General features: G+C 36.4%; 1 protein-coding gene across 2 annotated transcripts in view; it reads left to right on the top strand.

Annotated features, from left to right (window-relative positions):
* The window catches only part of LOC135218385 (serine/threonine-protein phosphatase 6 regulatory ankyrin repeat subunit C-like), a 161,190-nt gene that overhangs the window by 87,066 nt on the left and 54,124 nt on the right, over positions 1-20,000 (top strand). Inside the window, exons 3-4 of one of the 2 annotated variants that reach the window (XM_064254674.1) lie at positions 8,759-8,857; positions 19,234-19,329. In XM_064254674.1, the coding sequence (XP_064110744.1) occupies positions 8,759-8,857; positions 19,234-19,329 (195 nt within the window). The remainder of the gene's footprint in view (positions 1-8,758; positions 8,858-19,233; positions 19,330-20,000) is intronic. The other variant, XM_064254675.1, reaches the window with a different exon arrangement.

Genomic DNA, 20,000 nt, shown 5'->3' with positions numbered 1-20,000 from the left:
ATGGTGGCAAAGGGAGGTCGGTGCATCCTGGGATGTTTGGAGGTCGGGGGGAGGATTGAGAAGGAAGATGGAGCGAATAGGCCGATGTGAATAAATTACCTCCCAATCAAATGTATTTTTTAGATTCTGAAGAAAAAAAATGCATGCATCATTGAATCCCTATTCCTCCGTATAAATGGTATTTAACGGACACCGGTAAAGAAAAGAGAAAAGAAAAGAAGTCTAATTGAATCTCCCCGCCATCGAAGGTAGGCTTTTTCTTTCTCTTATCCCTTCTTGATTACATTAAAATAGTCAAGTAGATTACAGAGGCTACTGCACTGACAAGCATCCTGACGACAACTGAGGTCTGGACAGGAAACATTGTTTGCAAACAGTTTGCAAACAATGTTTCCTAGGGTGGACAGGCCTTATATATACACATATACCAACAGGTCAAGAAATTAACTTACAATATTATTGTACTAATTAGGTATTGTTACTTTGTAGCTTAAAGATGAGGGCTGCTGGTTGGCTTCGAAAAGTTGAAACCTGATAAATATGAGTTTCTTGACCTGTTGGTATGCTTCCCCTGACTTCATTATATTGTTGGGTTTAGAGAACCTCCGCCTGTTGAATATATATGCATATATATGTATAACTGAATCACGAAAGTTTGGAACGTTATAAATCCATACGAAGGCAAAATAAACAATGGAGTTTCAGCAAGATCTTTTGACTCGACGTCCTTTACTCAGCATCTGTTGAGTAAAGGACGTCAAGTCGAAAGATCTTGCAGAAACTCCGTTGTTTATTTTTCCTTCGTGGCTTATAACTTTATTTATTCATATATATAAGTATATGTATAGTATATATATACTATATATATATATATATATATATATATATATATATATATATATATATGTATGTATGCATATATAGTATATATAAGTATACATATAGCACCTATTTATATGACACATATGATGAGAATTAGGAGTCTCCTGGCACTGTATTCCAGTGAAATATAAGTGACAAGTCATTCTTACATAAGGTCATTAACTATTGTAACCGTTATTGCCGACATCCTCCATTCATGATTTGCAGTTTTGCTACCAAATGTACTTCCGATGTCCACTTATCTTTCAAATGTTGATCCTCCGAATTAAATATGGGGTTTTATATAATCAAGTGTCATTAGTACAAAGCTGCTTTCTTTTTAAAGACAAGCTGATCCGTTAATGGTTGAAAAAGTATAAGATATTTCTGTTTTGAATGGAAACAAAAAGTGGCCATGAACAAATTGTTCTCATTCATTAGGATCTTGACACACACGAAGACATTTCCACCCTGAACTTGACAGGGAAAGGTAACAATTTGCAAGACGGAACGAATGACCGAGACCTTAATTAGGTGAGCATACACTTATTCTTCGTAAGGTGTAATGATCCTTTGCAGGGAGTGACTCTTCGTTCCCCTTAAATTCACGGACACTCGTCATATTTGCCTCCAAATGAAGGGAATTCGATATTTTTTGTTTCCATTTTGATAAGAGGAGCTTTTATTTAGCGGTACTATACATATGATTACTGTAGATATCATATCCAAAAATGATAATTCTGATAGTCTACGTAAGATGCTTCGCTGAATCATTATATAAATAAACGACACATTTACTCTATACAATAATAAAAATAGACCTTCCTTGCATTTCGCACCCGAGGAATCATTTGCCATTGATCTAGGAACGTTCGTTACATTGCAAGTGAGAGAAACATGACTCAGCCGCTCGTTAACGCCCCGAAATTTATGACCTAATCACTGGGGTCTAACAAGGAAATCGTGATCACTAATTGCTGTTCGTTAATAACACACTTAATGACTTCTGCGCTACGATTCGTCTTCTTGGAAGTTGTGAGGAAAAGTTCTGCAAGAATGATTACGTAATCACGGACGGTATGTTTCAGTAAATATCAACAGGAAATTACTCAGTCATTCTCGATGTTTTGGTTTAAAAATACGACGACGCTCGCTTATCCTGCGGAACTAAAGCCTCGCTACTCTAGTTACGTTTCAGCCGATCAGTCAACGGACCCCATGGTTACCAGCGATCGTAAAATGAGCTAATGGGCGACATTTGATTACGAAAGTCGATCGCTCGTAAGTGCAACTGTTACGTGAAATCTCTAGAAATCGCTCCCCTTGGCCGCTTGAGGATTAGGTAATACCGGAGTGGGATTACGTCGGAAATTCTCAGGTTTATGGAGGATTAGGAGACTTGAAGCGTCCTCGCATGTCGCTGGAACAGTGATCTTAAGGACTTGAGGACAATTAGGCAGGAAAGTGCAGCTATTGCACTGGGTCTCAAGCTGTTCAAATGCCGTAAAAAAGAATAATTCTACTTTCTGCTCAAATAATTTTTTTTATTATTCATGGTCATCAGCTCCATTTCCTTTGGAGGTAATAACGCTTCAAGGGTGCAAAGGAGCTTTAAAACCAGCTAAAAATAAAATTGCTAAACGTCTCAGAACCTAAAACAATGATTTGCTTCGCTTCATTAATAATCAATAGCAATTCATACCGAGAGTATAATGGCGCAAATTTGCCTTGTTTCTCTCATCTCGGCGACAGAATCCACGCAAGTTTCTCAGTTAAAACAGGTTTGCACTTAAAACAGGTTTGCAGTTCATGTATATAAGCTGAACCATCATTACTCTTCTTATTTATAATTACATAAAAAAGTAAGTCATAATTAGTAATTAGAGAATGAAAAACAAAAAAGTCCCAAACACTGAAAGCAGTACATACAGGCAGAAGGGGGCGGTTTCCTGAGGCGAAACCCAGGCCAAGAAGAGCATCGATTCTTCCGTGACAGAGACTCATTTCATTCATCCATGTTCATGGAGGGGAGGAGGGAAGAGACGGGGGAAGGAAGGAAAGAGGGAGGGAGGACGCTCTGGCTGTCGGGGCTTTGTTTATAAACATCAAAAGATTACGGATGCGTCCTAATCGCAAACCCTGACCTGACTGTTTCTCCGTGATTAACTATCTGTCAAGGAACAAACAGTTATGATTAAGAGATTATGGCGTCATGGTTTTTTCTCTTGTTTTGCGTCTTGGACGCACAAACAAGCGCACACGGACAGACAAACAAACAGATCGATAGACAGACACTTGCGAAGTATGTTGAAATACTTAAAGTACAAGATGAAATATCATCAGGTATAATGCCAGAAGTAAATTTCTGTCAAGAAACTAATATCTACAATTAGTTTAAAATGTAAAGTTATTATTACTAAATCTATTGTGATTGTTTTCAATATATTTTCGGCTTAATTTACGGGCGATATCTGAATTATAACATGTTATCAGCGTTGCTAAAAGGGCAGGTATCAATTTTTGATTTTCATACAAATGGCCAATTGTGAAATGGAAATCAAATGTGTTGGTCGTCCAGGATCTGCATTCTACAAAGATATAATTTTAGTGATGAGTAAAAGGAATTTGGTAGTTTCTAATGGAATGGATGTCAGTTTCAAGTCCAATATGCCTTATTAAGTGCGTACAAGAAATTTTATAACAAAGTCCATGGAAGCTGACAGCAATGTCCATGGAAGCTGGACGTAATGTCCGTGGAACCTGCAAGTAATGCCCATGGAATCTGAAAGTAATGTGCGTGGAAACTGGACGTAATGCCCGTGGAACCTGAAAGCATCTATCCCAAACAGATTATAACTTTCAGTATGGATATAATCGTAGCTATTGAGTTTTTCCGTTTACTTGCTTTTTTCTAGTCAGTCTAATTATATCAATCTGGCCGAGAAAAGTTTTCTTTTAGACATCGTGTATAAAAGGATGAGTAGAGATTTCTGAATAGCTAAGCAAATCTTGGCCCATCCAATAATCATTTGACTTTATATTAGGTTACGACTAAAACTGAAGGCAAATTTATCAATAGTTATTAGCAGTCAACAATTCAGAACGACATCTGAAGAGGGAAAGGGACTTCAGTGTCATCACCTGAACAAACATTTCGAAGAGTCAATTATAAATGTGTTTATGGTGTCGCGAAAAACAAATGCAAGCAAGTTGGACCTATAGAATAGATATAAATGACTTAAACATCGAAAAAAATATTCCAGGTGATGTCAGGGCCGATTTTGATTAGTTTAAGGCTAATTAAGCTGTTGAAATAGTAAGAGAAGAGGAAAACCCTCATTGGGAAAAACGAAGAGCGGCAGTTTTTAGCGACGGTAGCACAAACCGGTACCGTTTTTACCCCATACAATGAACGTACCTGACTCGCCCTAAGATCTGAGCGAGGGGTCACAAAATTAGGGAAGGGTAAATTAGAGAATTAAGGATTGCAACCTCTCCCAGGTAGTTGGAAGCAATCTGGTGATAGCTTCGGGGGTGAACCAAGTTATCAGCATTCATGAAATTAAAAGGTTTGAAACCTTGGCACGATTCTATTTTAAGGGAGGAAAACAGTATCAAATACACATTATAAGTATAGCATGTTTCTATCGTTACTCCAATCCACACAATCTCTCCCATCTCCGACCGCTTTCCTCATAATGAAATCCAAGTGAAGGGAAAACAGCAAAGGTAACATAACGTTACCTTGTTAAACCCCACCAGTTACTCTAAATTCACTAGATAAGGATCTACTAACTTTGCATCTACTTTGTTCATTTGTATATTTAATAGGAATACCACCATGGGAAGATCTTCCATCATATTGGTCTGTGGAGGCTGAGAACTGCTTTCGCTAAATCTATAGAAGCCATCAGTAGGGCGTTTTGCATTCCATAATGCTACGCAATTTGTTGTAGAACAAATGTTTCACGTATTCATAACTAAACTTGCGTTTTTTCCCCTTTTCATTGGTCTCCATTCTATATTGTTTCCCATATCTCATTAGAAACCAGGCTTTCTATATCTTGTTACCCGATATCCAAGTTTTTTTTTGTTTTTTTTTTTCAGCAGTTTGACATACTTGCCGAAAGACACACGAACACACACACACACACACACACACACACACACACACATATATATATATTATAGATATATATATATATATATATATATATATATATATATCTACCTCGGAAATTGTTATATATATATATATATATATATATATCATATATGATATATATTATATATATATATATATAATATCTATATATATATATATATCAGTTCCGAGGTAGAGTAATCAGACATAAAGGACATTTGTAGCTCACATACCTAAATTGGCTTCAGCGTATAATATATTTTTTGAAAATGGACGTACACTTTGGAGAGGATTTTCCTTCTACCTCTCTTGATAATTACTTCTTATCATCACGTATTTTGACCCGTTATTTACTCACACACACACACATACACACACACACATATATATACATAAATACATACACATGTGCTTTAATAATACCACCGGTGATTGAACATATACATACTTATATATATAAATATATATATATATATATATATATATATATATATATATATATATATATATATATATTTAAATATATATAATCACCGGTGACATTATTCAATGCTCTTTTCATGTTATTATTTTGCTGTTTCTAAACTTTTTGTTTGATGCATTGGTGAACGATAAGAAATTTTTAGACTAGGAAAAAGATCTTCGTGGGTCGGTTCACAGACAACAACAAAAATCTTGACAAGGTTTTACATTTCAGTCGGCCGTGGAAATAAAAGCAACAGTTACAGAAAATGCATAGGTAAAGATGGACAGATTGAACGAGCAAGGGAATGTGCTGTGAAATTCTAACTCTGCAAATGACTTCAAAACTAGCTCACAACACGAATGATCAGAATGGAGAAACATCCATATTTATGTTATGTACATATACTATTTGAAGATAAACCCGCACAGAAATCTTTCGGGAAACTGTTCGATTCCCCTTTTCTATCTCAATCGAACAGGTTCCCGAAAACTTTCTGTTTAGATTTATCTTTAAATATATGTACATATACATGACTGTGGTTTTGTTTCGCCATTTCATGACTCATGCGACTATGAGTATTTGTTGATGATGAGAATAGAAACAGGTAGCAATGACAATACTTCATGTGAAAAAAAAAAAAAATAGAAACATTAAATGAATCATATAAGACGACATATACACGCACGAACGAAGTATGCACTAAGACGAGAAAACGAATGAATAAATTCACCTGAATTTATATCGAAACCATAAGCACCTCACCTCCCTAACATACGACATCAGCAACACGACGCGTATCTGAATCCGCAAATGACATTGTTGTCGCTGATGTATGTCGTACATTATTGGCCGGAAGGGGCTTGAAAACACTCGCCTGCAAATTACCGAACATTGGGCTCAAAGGTACAACGCCCTGTTTTTCTGTCGGGAATTCGAGGAAGCATTCCTGACCGGCTCTCTCAACTTTCGGCGAACGCCAGAGCGTTTAGAGCGGTAATGGGTCCTGGTGTCAGTCACAGGGGGGAAGGTCACCGGAAATTCGCCGTTGGGTCGTTTCGTGACGTGTTGAACTTCTCATTGAATTATTTTGTCTGGTCTTCTTCTACATTGTAGAAGAGAGAGAGAGAGAGAGAGAGAGAGAGAGAGAGAGAGAGAGAGTTAACTGAATTACTCTAAGTTATCTGGCGTTGGAAATACAGTGGTCATAGACTGAAAAAGGGAGAGAGAGGGGGAAAGAGAGAGTTAACTGAATTACTGTTGTTATTTGGCGTTGCAAGTACAGTGGTCATAGACACTGAAAGAGAGAGAGAGAGAGAGAGAGAGAGAGAGGAAGAATTGAATTACTCTAAGTTATCTGGCGTCGCAAATACAGTGGTCATAGACATTGAGAGAGAGAGAGAGAGGGAATTTACTGAATTGCTGTATGTTACCTGGCGTTGCAAATGCAGTGGTCATTAACAGAGAGAAAGAGAGAGAGAGAGAGAGGAGAAAGAGAGAGTCAACTGAATTACTGTAAGCTACCTGGCGTTGCAAATGCAGTGGTCATAGACACTGAGAGAGAGATAGAGAGAATTTACTGAATTGCTGTAAGTTATCTGGCGTTGCAAATGCAGTGTTCATTAAGAGAGAGAGAGAGAGAGAGAGAGAGAGAGAGAGAGAGAGAGAGAGAGAGAGAATTACTCTAAGTTACCTGGCGTTGCAAATACAGCGCTGAGAGAGAGAGAGAGAGAGAGAGAGAGAGAGAGAGAGAGAGAGAGAGAGAGAGAGAGAGATTAAAAATCGAAAGCTAGTATTTTTTGGCATTCTAAATTTTTTTTACTTTTACACAGAGCTAATGCAGCAAATATGAGTTAAGGCTTTCCACTACAACCCAGCTGAGAAAAAGAAAAACAACGTATCAGAAAACTCATAACATTCTAAGTATCCAGTGACTCCAGCGATAATGTCCACTTATGACGAAAAACTTCGTAGAAGTTGTAATTTACTTCTTATGAATGAAAATTCCTTCATTGTGTCAAGACAATAAAGATGGATTGATGGCATGCAGTCAAAGTGTCAGCTCCGCAATCCATTTAGCAACGTGACGTAGTGCTAAAGATTTATAGTTGAAAGAAAGTAATTAAAATTAAAAGTTATAATATTCAAGTATTCGGCGTCTTACGTTCACGTTCAAACGGACATAAGTTTTCAGTAAAGCGTTATAGAATGCATACTTTCTTTAATTGGCAAATGAAGTTAAATATGAACGTAATCATATTTTAGGTATTTGAAGTAGCTTATAATACCTGTTGGAACACATATATATATTTGTGCAATATATTATTGCTTAAGTGCAACTGATGATAATTTATTACATTAAAAACTTACGTCAGCTGTAATACCATAGATTTTTACGTATATTCTAAATTGAATATATTAAGAAATATAATGATCTACCGTAGGCTACTATTGCAGATAAACACAGTGATTGCTCATGAAAAGCAAGATTGGTCATCGTAAAAAGAACTCTCACTGGATAACGTTAGCAATTCTCTCCATATTGCAAGCGACTGTGATTATTAACTATAATGATCATTTAGATCAAAGGGACAACGTTTGGAAGTCTGTAACTTTGTTGGGTCAGACACGTGTTACATTTCAACAAATTTCGAAGGGAGGACTGGGTCACAGAAATTATGGCAGATGAATACAGGCAACGAAACTGCTTCTAGAGAAGCCGGACAAGAATTCCTTGATGTAATCTCAGTAGACTTTCATGTTCTTTTTGTCTGTTTGAAAAAGAAAGATTGAATAACTAGCATTTATTTCTGCAGTACACGCATGCACTTTAAATAGCACTCTGGTCTTACATACACCATTATACTATTATGATGCTGAAAAATACCAATAGATGGGGAACGCACTATATATCTGGGCATTTATAACTCCAGTCAATACGCCACTTCTTTTCAAAAACTTCATATGAAACTCCGAAATCGGGTACTTTGATGTATTTACTGTACAACTGATAATTTCCAGGCATTACGCTCGATCCTTCTTTTCTAAAACGACTATCTGAAAATCTTGGGCATTTATGTATTAGTCAATTAATCAACGAGCTTGATGGCGAGAGCTATGCTGTACTGGAACCCGGCGCCACCCGACATGCCTCGCCTACTCTCCCAATCCCCTACCTACCCTGCCCACACACGGGGCGGACAAACAAGAAAGATCCACTCCGATTTTATTATCATAGATTGCTCATTTCCAGGTATTAGACGCTAACCTCTCCTTTCTTTCCCCCATAGGATGGCTACGCTCCCATTCACCTGGCGGCGACGTTTGGCAGAGAAGACACGGTCAGGCACCTCGTTCACAGGAAAGCGGACATCAATGTTACTGGCGGGGTATGTTTGAGCACAGGTCAAGGCAGGTCAGTTTTGGCGAGATGGCGGTAAGTATACCGGAGTGGCGGAGATGAGGACAACGCAGATGCTTCCGAAGTTGTTGAGTAAAGTCAAGATAAACTTAGATAGGTTGGAGCTAGTATTGTTTCAATAGGTATTCCACTGGATTTAACTGCCTGTTAGTCTCTTTCTTAAACGCTGCTGATAGAATAGGATATAAATAGCCAATAGGCGGATAAAAAGATAGATATAATACTCAGCTTCAAACAACATCCATCTAGACAGTAACTTCTAACAGAAGGAAAAGATAAACGAACTAAATAACGCAAAAGAGGTTTGGTTTAAATCCGCCAAAGGTATTTTTTTATATACAAATAGACTTGAAGGATGCGAAAAAACATTTAAAACCTAAGTGACAATTGAACCTTTAAACGATTTCTATTTCAAACTATTTAAAATTACTTTGAGTTAAGACGCGAAGTTAAGTGCAGACAAATGTCAAATAATATATAAGTGTATTTCGAGCAATTTTGGCGCTATCTCAAAGTTTCTTGGATACCAGAGACCTTTTCCATGAAGTGTTCTCATCCTATCTGAAAAGCCGAGTTTCCTAAACATAAAGCTTGCAAAAATACCTAAATAGATAATAAGAGCTCTTAACGTTATTATTATTATTATTATCATTACTGTAAACCAAGCAGCAACCCTAGACGGAGAAGCAGAATCCTAAAAGCCAAAGGCCCCAACAGAGAGAGAAGCCTGGCGCTGAAAAGGAAGTTGTAAAGTAGATACTATGAGAGACAATAGCGAAGAAAGACAAAGAAGACAGGTAACAACGAATACGATCATAAGAAGGCAAAATGAATAAGAAGTGAGACTCATGTCAGTCTGCTCAACAAAACGGCTTCTGTACCGAGTCTGAACTCACCGATTAAACTGTAAGACTACGAAAATGATTCCACAATTTAGATTAGTTTTTAGCAGAGATCTTTCACATTCACAAGTAATCCCTGATCCTCTTTGGACCGTGCACAGATTTACCTAGATCTCTGCCAGAGATTCCGCAACTACAGGTTTATACTCATGAGATAGGACCAATGCGGAGACATGTAAAGTCCAAGATTAAAACCCTGGGGAACACCTGAGATTACATTCATGCAGTCATTATAGCTCCCGTCAACAACTACTCTTCGAAGTCTATCAGCTAAAAATTAAAAAATAATTCTAAGAAATTGCCTACTAACTCCCATTGCCAAATACGTTGCTAATATCTATCGTCTCAGGTAAAACCTTTGCTGACATTCTGTATACCGGTGTACTATATAGAACTATTTCTGAGGAATCCTGGAATGATCCATTAGCTGCTGCTAAAAAAAAATAAAAAAAGGAAATCGCTAGAAGCAGTATAGCATATCTCCATTCATTTCTTCGAGTTATGTCCACTTCTCTCAATCATTTCTTCCTTATAGCCAAATGCCAAGGTCACTGACGTAATGCTAATGCACATAATAAAATAAAACAAATATCCGGAAGGCTGTCCTCGACGAATTCCTTTCGAAAATGATTTTCCTTGCCTAATGGGTTTAAGTGGTAACTTAGCCACTGGTTCACTTAGTACAGTGATGGATGTCCAGGGACTTACTTTGTGAAATACAAGGTGTCAATGAATCCTCAATCATGGAGAATTTTCATGCATACCCCAAAAAAATAATAATAATAATAAAAATTGGATGGAAGCGGTGCAACAATATAACTTCAGTTTTATTGTTATGCGACAAGTGATAAACAATTCCAAATGAAGAATGTAGTGATCTTTCTCTCTCTGTGTTTGCCTGTCTTTCATTAATTTTCTTATTCATCTTTTTAAGTGGCCACTAATAGTTTTCCAGCGATTTTTCTTGAAAATCAATAAACTCTTATCAATATCAGCGTTACTGCTGATCAGTTTAAATGTCATACTTAACTATGTTTTTAATAGAAGTTTTGCCCTTGGTAATCATGTGTTAAAGAGCTTAGGATGGTCTTAAAGATTAGTAGTGTTAAGAATAAAGACATTACCAACAGTAGACAGGTTTTCTTACATATAAATATATATATATATATATATATATATATATATATATATATATATGTATATATATAATATATATATATATATATATATATATATATATATATATATATATATATATACACACACACACTCTCACACTGAAACCTTTTGTTGATGTAGTACCAGTTCAGCGGATTCAACCAATCTCTCTCTCTCTCTCTCTCTCTCTATGAATATACATATAAACATGAATATATATATATATATATATATATATATATATATATATATATATATATATATATATATATATAATGTATGAATATACGTATACGAGTATACATATAACAAACTTTCACCTTCAAGAAAAGCTAGTAGAAATTGCACAAGCATTATATCTTCGCCAGGAGTGGAACTCTTCAAGGAGCTCCTTCCTTAATGGCCCACGGGTGTTCACTTGCTGCCTTCATGCTATCCGTGTGGCCTCAATATATCCGAGAGGCCTGTGGCAGCATCGGTTTCCTGAACAAGTCTATGATACGGTGTCACGCAGACTCGTCGACCACCTGCCATCTTTATGGCGCTGATAAGGAAGTTCGTGTTTCTTGTTCTTGCTTTGGGCAGCTACTTTAGTTTAAAGGTATGGCGTAGCAGAGAGAAAGGGAAACGGATGTTTATTAATATGGTTACACACTGTAACGGTTTTCAATGGCCGCTATATTTAAGTGCCAGAGACAAAACACTGTCCGAATCCGATTTACAAAGATTGTTACTGGCTTCTTCGCCTCTTCGAAAAGATCAAAAGATGCTTGGGCATTTCAGTAACCTCGAATTTTCAACAACAATAAAAACAATCCCATAGACAAGGAAAATAAAACTTCTGACCTAGTTTTTTTCCTTAAACAGAAAATAACAATAAAAAATGTTCCCTCACACAATCGATATCTGACTCCTTACGGCAGAACGCATGACCTAGTGTCCTGAATTAACAAACATTTCCATCTAATAGCCTTTTAAACACTTGACCAACCATTAACGCCTCTTGTTTAATCATAATTGGCCATTAGTTCCGTGTTCAGGTTGCAATGAACTACACTGATTTGCTTGATAAAAGTTTTCATTACATTAAATGACCATAAATTTCTTCGCATGGAAATATATCCTATGTGGGAAAGGTATACCAGTACTTCAGTACTAATTTATGGAAATTTGGCCAAATTGAAGTGACCTTTTGAATAAGTTTCATTTAAGTATAGTAGTTCAGTTTCATTCCAGGAAAGTGTTATCAGAAGCCGAGCTGATAAACATACATTCATTGCTTGACACTACATCTAATTCTAAGTATATCCCCATTTCATAAATGACAAAGGCATGAAACAACTGTACTCTGCCAGAGATTGAAGACACCTGATAACTTATGCGTTGTCACGGTTCTTTAATATGCAGACTGAGAGCATGACAGCAAAAACGGAAATGACGGTTTACTGAAGTCATTCCATTTATGCAATAAATATAAAGCTGATAAAAGAACAATCAATTTAAGTGATACGAGAGAGAGAAAATAGCGGAAGTGCTATTAATAGGTGTTAGCAAAGGTCATTAAAACCGGAAATATGAAGAGAGAGAGAGAGAGAGAGAGAGAGAGAGAGAGAGAGAGAGAGAAATAAAAGAGTAGGCTCAAGCGAGAACCTGAAGCCCTAAACGAAAGGAAGAGGTGTATCAAGACATAAAGACGGTGTCGACACGCACCTATAACCCACATAAAACTATTTTTTGTTGCCTACCGAGAGAATTCCTCTCACGACATCTTCCTCTTTCTGTTGGGGATGAGGGGAAGGGCGAAGGGAGTTTTGAGGAGGGGAGGGGACTCGGGGAAATTTTTATTGCACTGCAGACTACAAGCCTTTCCTGACCATGATTTAACAATTCTCTCACCAGGAGAGAACTGGAGAATTCTTCTTCATTTTATCGTGACACAATAGGCCTTTCCTGTATCATTTAATAATAGAAGGGCGGTTGCAAGGGTGATTCAACCTCGATCACGGATTTAGAAGTATTTTTTTATCTCTTATAAGAATTATATTTATGTCCTGTAGCTAGAAATTTGTGTAAGTTTGGCCACGATCAGAATAATTTCACCCAGAACAACCTGATTATCAACCTTGATCAATAAGTATTTAGCTATAGCAAGTTTGGCACAATAATCTGAGACGATGTAAACAGTGAAGCTATGTTAATGGAGAAATATATGAAATGAATAGTATGAGGATCATACAACTGACTTCAGGCAATTTCAGACTTGATCAATCGTGCCAAATGATCAGATCGGAAGAAAGTGAACAGATGCATATTTTTCAGCTGAAGGCAATGACTATCTCCCCCCACCACCTAACACCCACCCCCCCCCGCCACCCCTGCCAGAATAAATTCATATGCATTTCATCATTGTAGAGCTAGACTCATCTCTTTTGAAAGATATTCAGAGAGCAGAACTAGACTCATCCCTTTTGAAAGCCATTCAGGGAGTAGAACTAGACTCATCCCTTTTGGAAGGCATTCAGAGAGCAGAACTAGACTCATCCTTTTTGAAAGCCATTCAGGGAGCAGAGCTAGACTCATCCCTTTTGAAAGACATAGGCTCACAAAATTTAGAGACCGAATGTGGCAAAAAAGCATGACAATCTTTTCATTGTCACTCAATTTCTCTCGTTCTTTGATTGCTTTTCTGGATAAGCCACGTCTCTCCTTCCGTGTCTCACGTACCCAAATCACTCCCCCCCCCCCCCTCTCTCTCTCTCTCTCTTGGGGAAAAAGATTTGCATGCTTTCCCGCTGGCGTTTGTTAGGCTCGACCTCGCTGAAGACAATCTTCTTAAAAGCGGAACCTGCTATCTTTCGCCCGCTGCGTAGAACAGCCAGTGGCTGCCATCAATTTGGTCCTCCCTTTTGTATATCACATTGGAAATTTCGCTAAGTAATGTTTGTTGTCCGCGTCCTTTCTTGAGACAGAAATCACGCCAGCAATTATTTTTAGGTAGTTGCTCGTCGCGCAGCTCGGAACCGAACCCATTACCTTAGCTGCCACATACAGCAATGAAAAGGAGCCCTGAGACAATTGCAGGCACAAGTGAACAAAGCTTGAGATGGAAACAATGACTCAGGTTCAAAATCAATGTGATGAAATCATCTGGACGGGTCTTACGTGACAGGCGATAGAATGAAAATGGTTCATTTCCCATTGTGATGCCGAACTGCAGCGGACATCCGCCCGGTTAGCTATCACGTGAATTAAATTTCGGTTATTAATTGTCAAACATTTAATGACACGCACCTGATAAATACACACCAGGGCTTCCTGAATGCTATTTCTCAACCTCAATGGATAGACATTCTTGCTTCCCGTGACTTGTACGGGATGTCTGATGGATTGGATTCGTTTGTCTACTATCAATTTAGCAAAGCTATATAATTTTTCCTACGTTAAAAATAGAAAGGCGGGTCATGGGGGACAGGGAATAAAACTCTTGTGTTGAATTCCTAGCCCCCCACAAAAAGTTTATTCCATAAGTAAAATGTTGTGGTACATTTACCTTCATACTCTTATTTCTCTCCTGACAGCTGTTCTTCCATCTCATTTAGTTTTAAAACAATCCGAGCTGCCGGCGTTATTGCAAACGTATTATGAGAAAACCTCCTTATGATGTGCTTTTTAAAAGATATAATCGCCCAATGCATTTTTGGTTTATGCGATTAATTCCTAATGGAGTAGCATGTAAGGTCAATGTAAAACGTCCTGAAACGCTATGCAAACTTTAAATCTTTATAAATGAAGTCTCAACTACACAAATGAAAGCAGAATTAGAGAAATAAATGAAATATAAAAATAAATTTTTATATTTCATTTATTTTGTTTCTAAGGAAACAAAATAAATGAAATATAAAAATTTAGACCAAGAATTAAATACTTTGATTGTTCATGGCACAGAATTTTAGTGTAGTACTTAGAATTCAACAGTTGGCATGTTTGGCAATTTTGAAATTCCCTTCAGGGCAATTAGGAAAAGGTCTCTCATATCTACAGTAGATATATTTGCCATACTATCCCAATGTTTTTTTTTTTTTTTTTTTTTTTTTGTGAACTGTAAATTTGGTCTCTGTCGACTTTTCTTTTCCAAAAGAGAGGAAATACTATTGCATAGAAGCATACGGTAATGAAGGTGCGTTTATTTTCGTTTAATAGAAGACGACCATATCGTCGGGTTTAATAAAGGATCTTCATTAAACTCTCCATCCAGTTTAAAAGTATTTTGCTTGGTTTCTTTCCTGATCTTCCATCAGTATCACTTCTTTGACTACCTCTAGGCACGTCTTTGAGGTACTCTCGAGGTCTCTGCTTGCAACGAAATCTGCTAACAGCCATGAAATTTACCTCATGGCCTAGGTGATATCTGTGAAGTTTGTTTGTGAAGTGTAGTACTCTGACGGTTCCTATCCAGTGCGAAGTATGTGAAATTTGTCACCAGATTAACGGTGTCATTACGAGATAACATCTAAAGGATTCTTGGGATCTTTCCTAGATAGTGACCCAAAGGGGTTTCACCCGGTAAGTATCCACCTTTGCGGAGTGTTTAGTACAAGTCCGTTGGGATGATCTTAAAAACATAAACAAAAGACTGTAAATATTAATCGTAGATAACGACACCCGAACTTTGCTGGGAGTCACTATCTAGGATTCGTCCAAGATCTTGTTCCAAGTATCTTGAGTATATATGTAAAACTGCTCCCTATAGGACTATGTTTCCTTTGTGTCCGTGCTTTCTGGAACGCCCTCCTAAAAGGGGAATACCTGCATAATTACCCAAAAGGAATGACTAGATTATGAAACCTGGTTTATATAAAAATGGTAACAAATGACGATCTGCCTGCAACAAAAATTGAACGAAGGAGGTTTAGACCTGCTCAGCTTCTTTCAACTGTGAATGACAGTGGGGGCAGGGCGATTTAGTCTCTTAGCAGAAGTCTGAAATTGTAAAATGAGGAATGCTGTGGGATAAGAAAGGTTAACATTCATAAACAACCGGGAAGAGAGCACCGATAAGAAAATTATCCAAGAGAATTTCCTATCGTTGAACAAGACTAGATATTATCTCCGGCCAGTTTGGTCCACGGCTACAGAAGCATGGAAAATCTTTAAAAAGAAAATAGGACTAGTCCTCACATAATCACGAGACCTGTCAACTACACAGTTACTGTAGTCGCAACGAAGACTATGTGGAACAGTTGATTAAGAAGCTCAAGTTAACTTACAATGAATCTTCAGCAACAAATACGTTATCTGTGAAGAGAGCATTGTGAAACCCCCAAAGGGAAAGAATAGGATGTTGATATCCAGACGTTTAAATTTGATCGTGATAAAACATCTCTTTAAGCAGAGCCTTTGGAGAAGTAGTGATTCGTTGGGCACCAGTGGATATAACCATTTAAACTTTTGAGGAACCCTACCCAGTTAGGGGAAAATCCGTAAGGGAATGAATCACACCGGTATTTAAGTCAATATGAAATCATTTTTGTTATATGGAAACTCGCGGTCAAAATTCCGGGTCTCTTCTCATCTGACATGTCAGTTTATGAAATAGCGAGAGATCTGCGCGTTTTAAATTTTTGCGTAAAATTGAATAAGATTCGTCAACCTCCTTGCCTTCTTTTAACCGAAAATAGTTGTAGTACTTTCTTTCTTGGCCCCTCTCAGTTACGGGAGAGAAAATACTGAGGGGTGAAGACATTAGAGATTCTGGCAGAAGCTGAGATAATATTTTGTACAGTAATGCATGTGAGTATGGGAGGTTGTTGAGATACCTTGAATGATTATAAGTAGTTAACCTTTTAACCAAAAAAGAGGGCCAGATGTTTCATTAAGAATTTAAAAAAAAAGAACAAAAAAATTCGGCTTCGCAGGTGGTCAATGTAGAACGCAGGTCTTATGTTGGTCGAACCACAAAGTCTTGACTCACTATTCCTATCGTAGTTAAATCATTTACAAAAAAGCGATCTTTAAATATAGCTTCAATTCAGTATAGATTAGACACTGAAAAAGCATTAATTAGACCTTGACATAGACAGTTCTAGAGGCTTCATAGGGTAATTAGCAACATGCTTAATCCACTTAATACTTCAGTCAGCTTAGGCAATGCTTGAAGCTTGCTATAATGGCAAAAAAAGTGAAAATATAAGGAAAGGCGCATTCCAGTGCTCTTTGAGTATAGACCCCCATAATCAAATATTTGAGGTTTCTTATACTGCACGGCTCTAGAAATTTTAGTTTGACTCCCTACACTAAAGTCTCATTAGCAGCTAAGTTAAAATTAAAACCATTTGCAGTTAATTGTCTGCCAATGGTCAATAGTATGAAAATATTTAAGAAGTATAACAGTCTTTGCAATGAGGTAAGTTAAATAGGTGGTTCGTGAAAGTAGTCCGGAGATTTCTACAGGTGAGTATACTTTAAAGAATCCTTTATATCGATGCAATGGGTTATATATATATATATAATATCTATATATATATATATATAATAGAGTATAATATATAATATTTATATAAATATAATATAATATATATATATACTATATATACATTAAATATATTATATATATATTATACAATCTATATATATATATATTATATATATATGATATATATAATCTATATTACATACATATATACATATATATATATATACTAATATATATAATATTACAATACATACATTACTTTATATATAGATATATATAATATAATATATATATTTATATTTAATATATTAATATTATATAGATATATCCTATATATTTACAATACATATAGATATATATATATATATAATATATATATATATAGTAATACATATATATATATATATATAATATATATATTTACGTACATATATGACATATATATATATAATTATAATATATATATATTACATACATACATACAATATATATTAATATATTATATATTATAATATATAAGTATTATAATATATGATATATATTATTATATATGCACATACATACATGGATAGATAGTTAACTAGACAGATATATATATGATGCACGTATAGATAAATCATGTATGTGATCTCGATATGTATATGTAGGTAGTAAATTGGATAGACAGAACTATTTCTTTGTGTAACGGATATAAGAACATACAGATAGTAATTAGGTTGTTATATCTTCACTTGTTTGCAGAGCTATCTCATCAAACAGCTATTTGTTTCAGTTGTAATAGCTTTTTGTTTTGAGCGCTGTAGCTGTTGCAGAGCCTGTAGGATGCAGGAACCATATCCTTTCTTGCAGGCTTCTTTCTGCATGACACTTGTGAATTTCTTTCATGTAAAATCCTGAATAATGTATTAATAAGGTGTCTATGAAATTAGCTTTTTCTTTTTCATAATGATATTTGAAGTATTGCTCATGATTTTCCATCTGAGCTGTTTGCTATTGGTTACTTTGAATAACTTATCTGTATATAGTTGACTTTTGATTAAGAAACCAAGATTAGGATAATAAGTCCTCATTAAATGTTCGAACATTGAATCTTTCTCAAAATCCCAAATTTGAATCATTATGAAAAAGAACCTGATATCGAGGAGCAATTTTATTGAACAATACTAATGTAAGAGTAAGGTAACAATCTTGTTAGTCTTTACTTATTCACAGATGATTCTTTTATAACTGGCATGTTGCTGATAAATATTTCTGAAGTAGATAAAGTGAGGAAATTTAGTAATGGCTTTAAGTAAAAGACATATAAATTGTAATCTGATTGGTAATTGTCTGAGAGAAGTAGCCTAATGTAGTTGTATTCTATGTCACATTCCTATAAAATTTGTCAATTTAACCAAATACTACCATTCTAAACTGGGACGCTTGCAATGCTTACTTGGATAATGTCAACAGGAAGTTATAATTTTTCTTCTCATGACCTTCAAAACTCTAAAGCACAAGAGGGAAATGCAATAAGCATCTTTGTATGACATACTAGGTGACAAAGCCACTAATTGGAGAGAGGTTAGTTGTATTTCCATCAGCTGTCTAGCATCAGCAGCTTCCTAGAGCAGTTTCTTAGTACCGAAATAGCTATGGATCCAGTGTAAGAGCTCCGAGATATTAATGACTAGAGTTTTTAGCCTTTTGCAATGTCTCATATGTGTCTGTTAACTTTAAGTGAAGGTGTTTCAAGATGTCCAGGTGTACAACGGTTCTCCCACATAGCTCAGCTGTCAATTAACGGACGGTTTGCCGCCTCCTCCTTTGCAGCCCCACGGACAAACGACCATTCACATGGTCTGCGAACGAGCGCAAATGGCCCGCCGGTACTTGGGGAAGCCACCGCTCATCAAACGCTCCTCAAACGTTAGTGGCGATAACAAAAAGTCGCCAAACAGCACAAACAGCGAAGGCAAACGACAATCTAACACCTCTAGCAGCGACGTATATACTTTTGTCTTACCTGTGTGCTCGATGGCTGACTTTATTCTACTCTGCTTCCTCCTCTCAGTTCCATTCTGTTTTATTTCATTTCCTCTCTGTCAACGAGAACAGTAATAGTAGCAAGCTACAAACAGACTTTTGGTTTAGAGTTCATTCAGTCACGCTTGTTATGAGTCTGGTAAACCACCACCTAAAACAACATACACCGACCTTCTCTGACCAGTGAAAGTTGAGACTAGTTGTGAGCAACAATACTTTGTTTACTATCCACACATGGCTGAAGGACGCTGCTATTCTCCGCTATCTGCCCAGAGGGACGAATAACTGACTTATTAAACAACATTTTTTTTACATAGTTTGATGCTGTTTGGCTAGTGTATCAATGCTTCAAATACAATATATTTTTTACCAAAATATATCTACTATATGTTTTCTGTAGATAGCTTGACAAAACATTAGTTTTGTTAGATTTTGATGTCGAGTAAGATGTTTTGTGACCGCATCGATATTTTTTGCATCCTCTCTGTGTTTTACGAGGATGTTGATGCATAAAATGTATATTTGTAATTAAAAAAATTTTTGTACACGTGTCC

Source organism: Macrobrachium nipponense, chromosome 9 (genome assembly GCF_015104395.2).
Source record: "Macrobrachium nipponense isolate FS-2020 chromosome 9, ASM1510439v2, whole genome shotgun sequence".
In the NCBI taxonomy this organism is placed as follows: Eukaryota; Metazoa; Arthropoda; class Malacostraca; order Decapoda; family Palaemonidae; genus Macrobrachium; species Macrobrachium nipponense.
The sequence above is the reverse complement of the archived record's forward strand: the minus strand, read 5'-3'. Positions and strand labels throughout refer to the sequence as shown.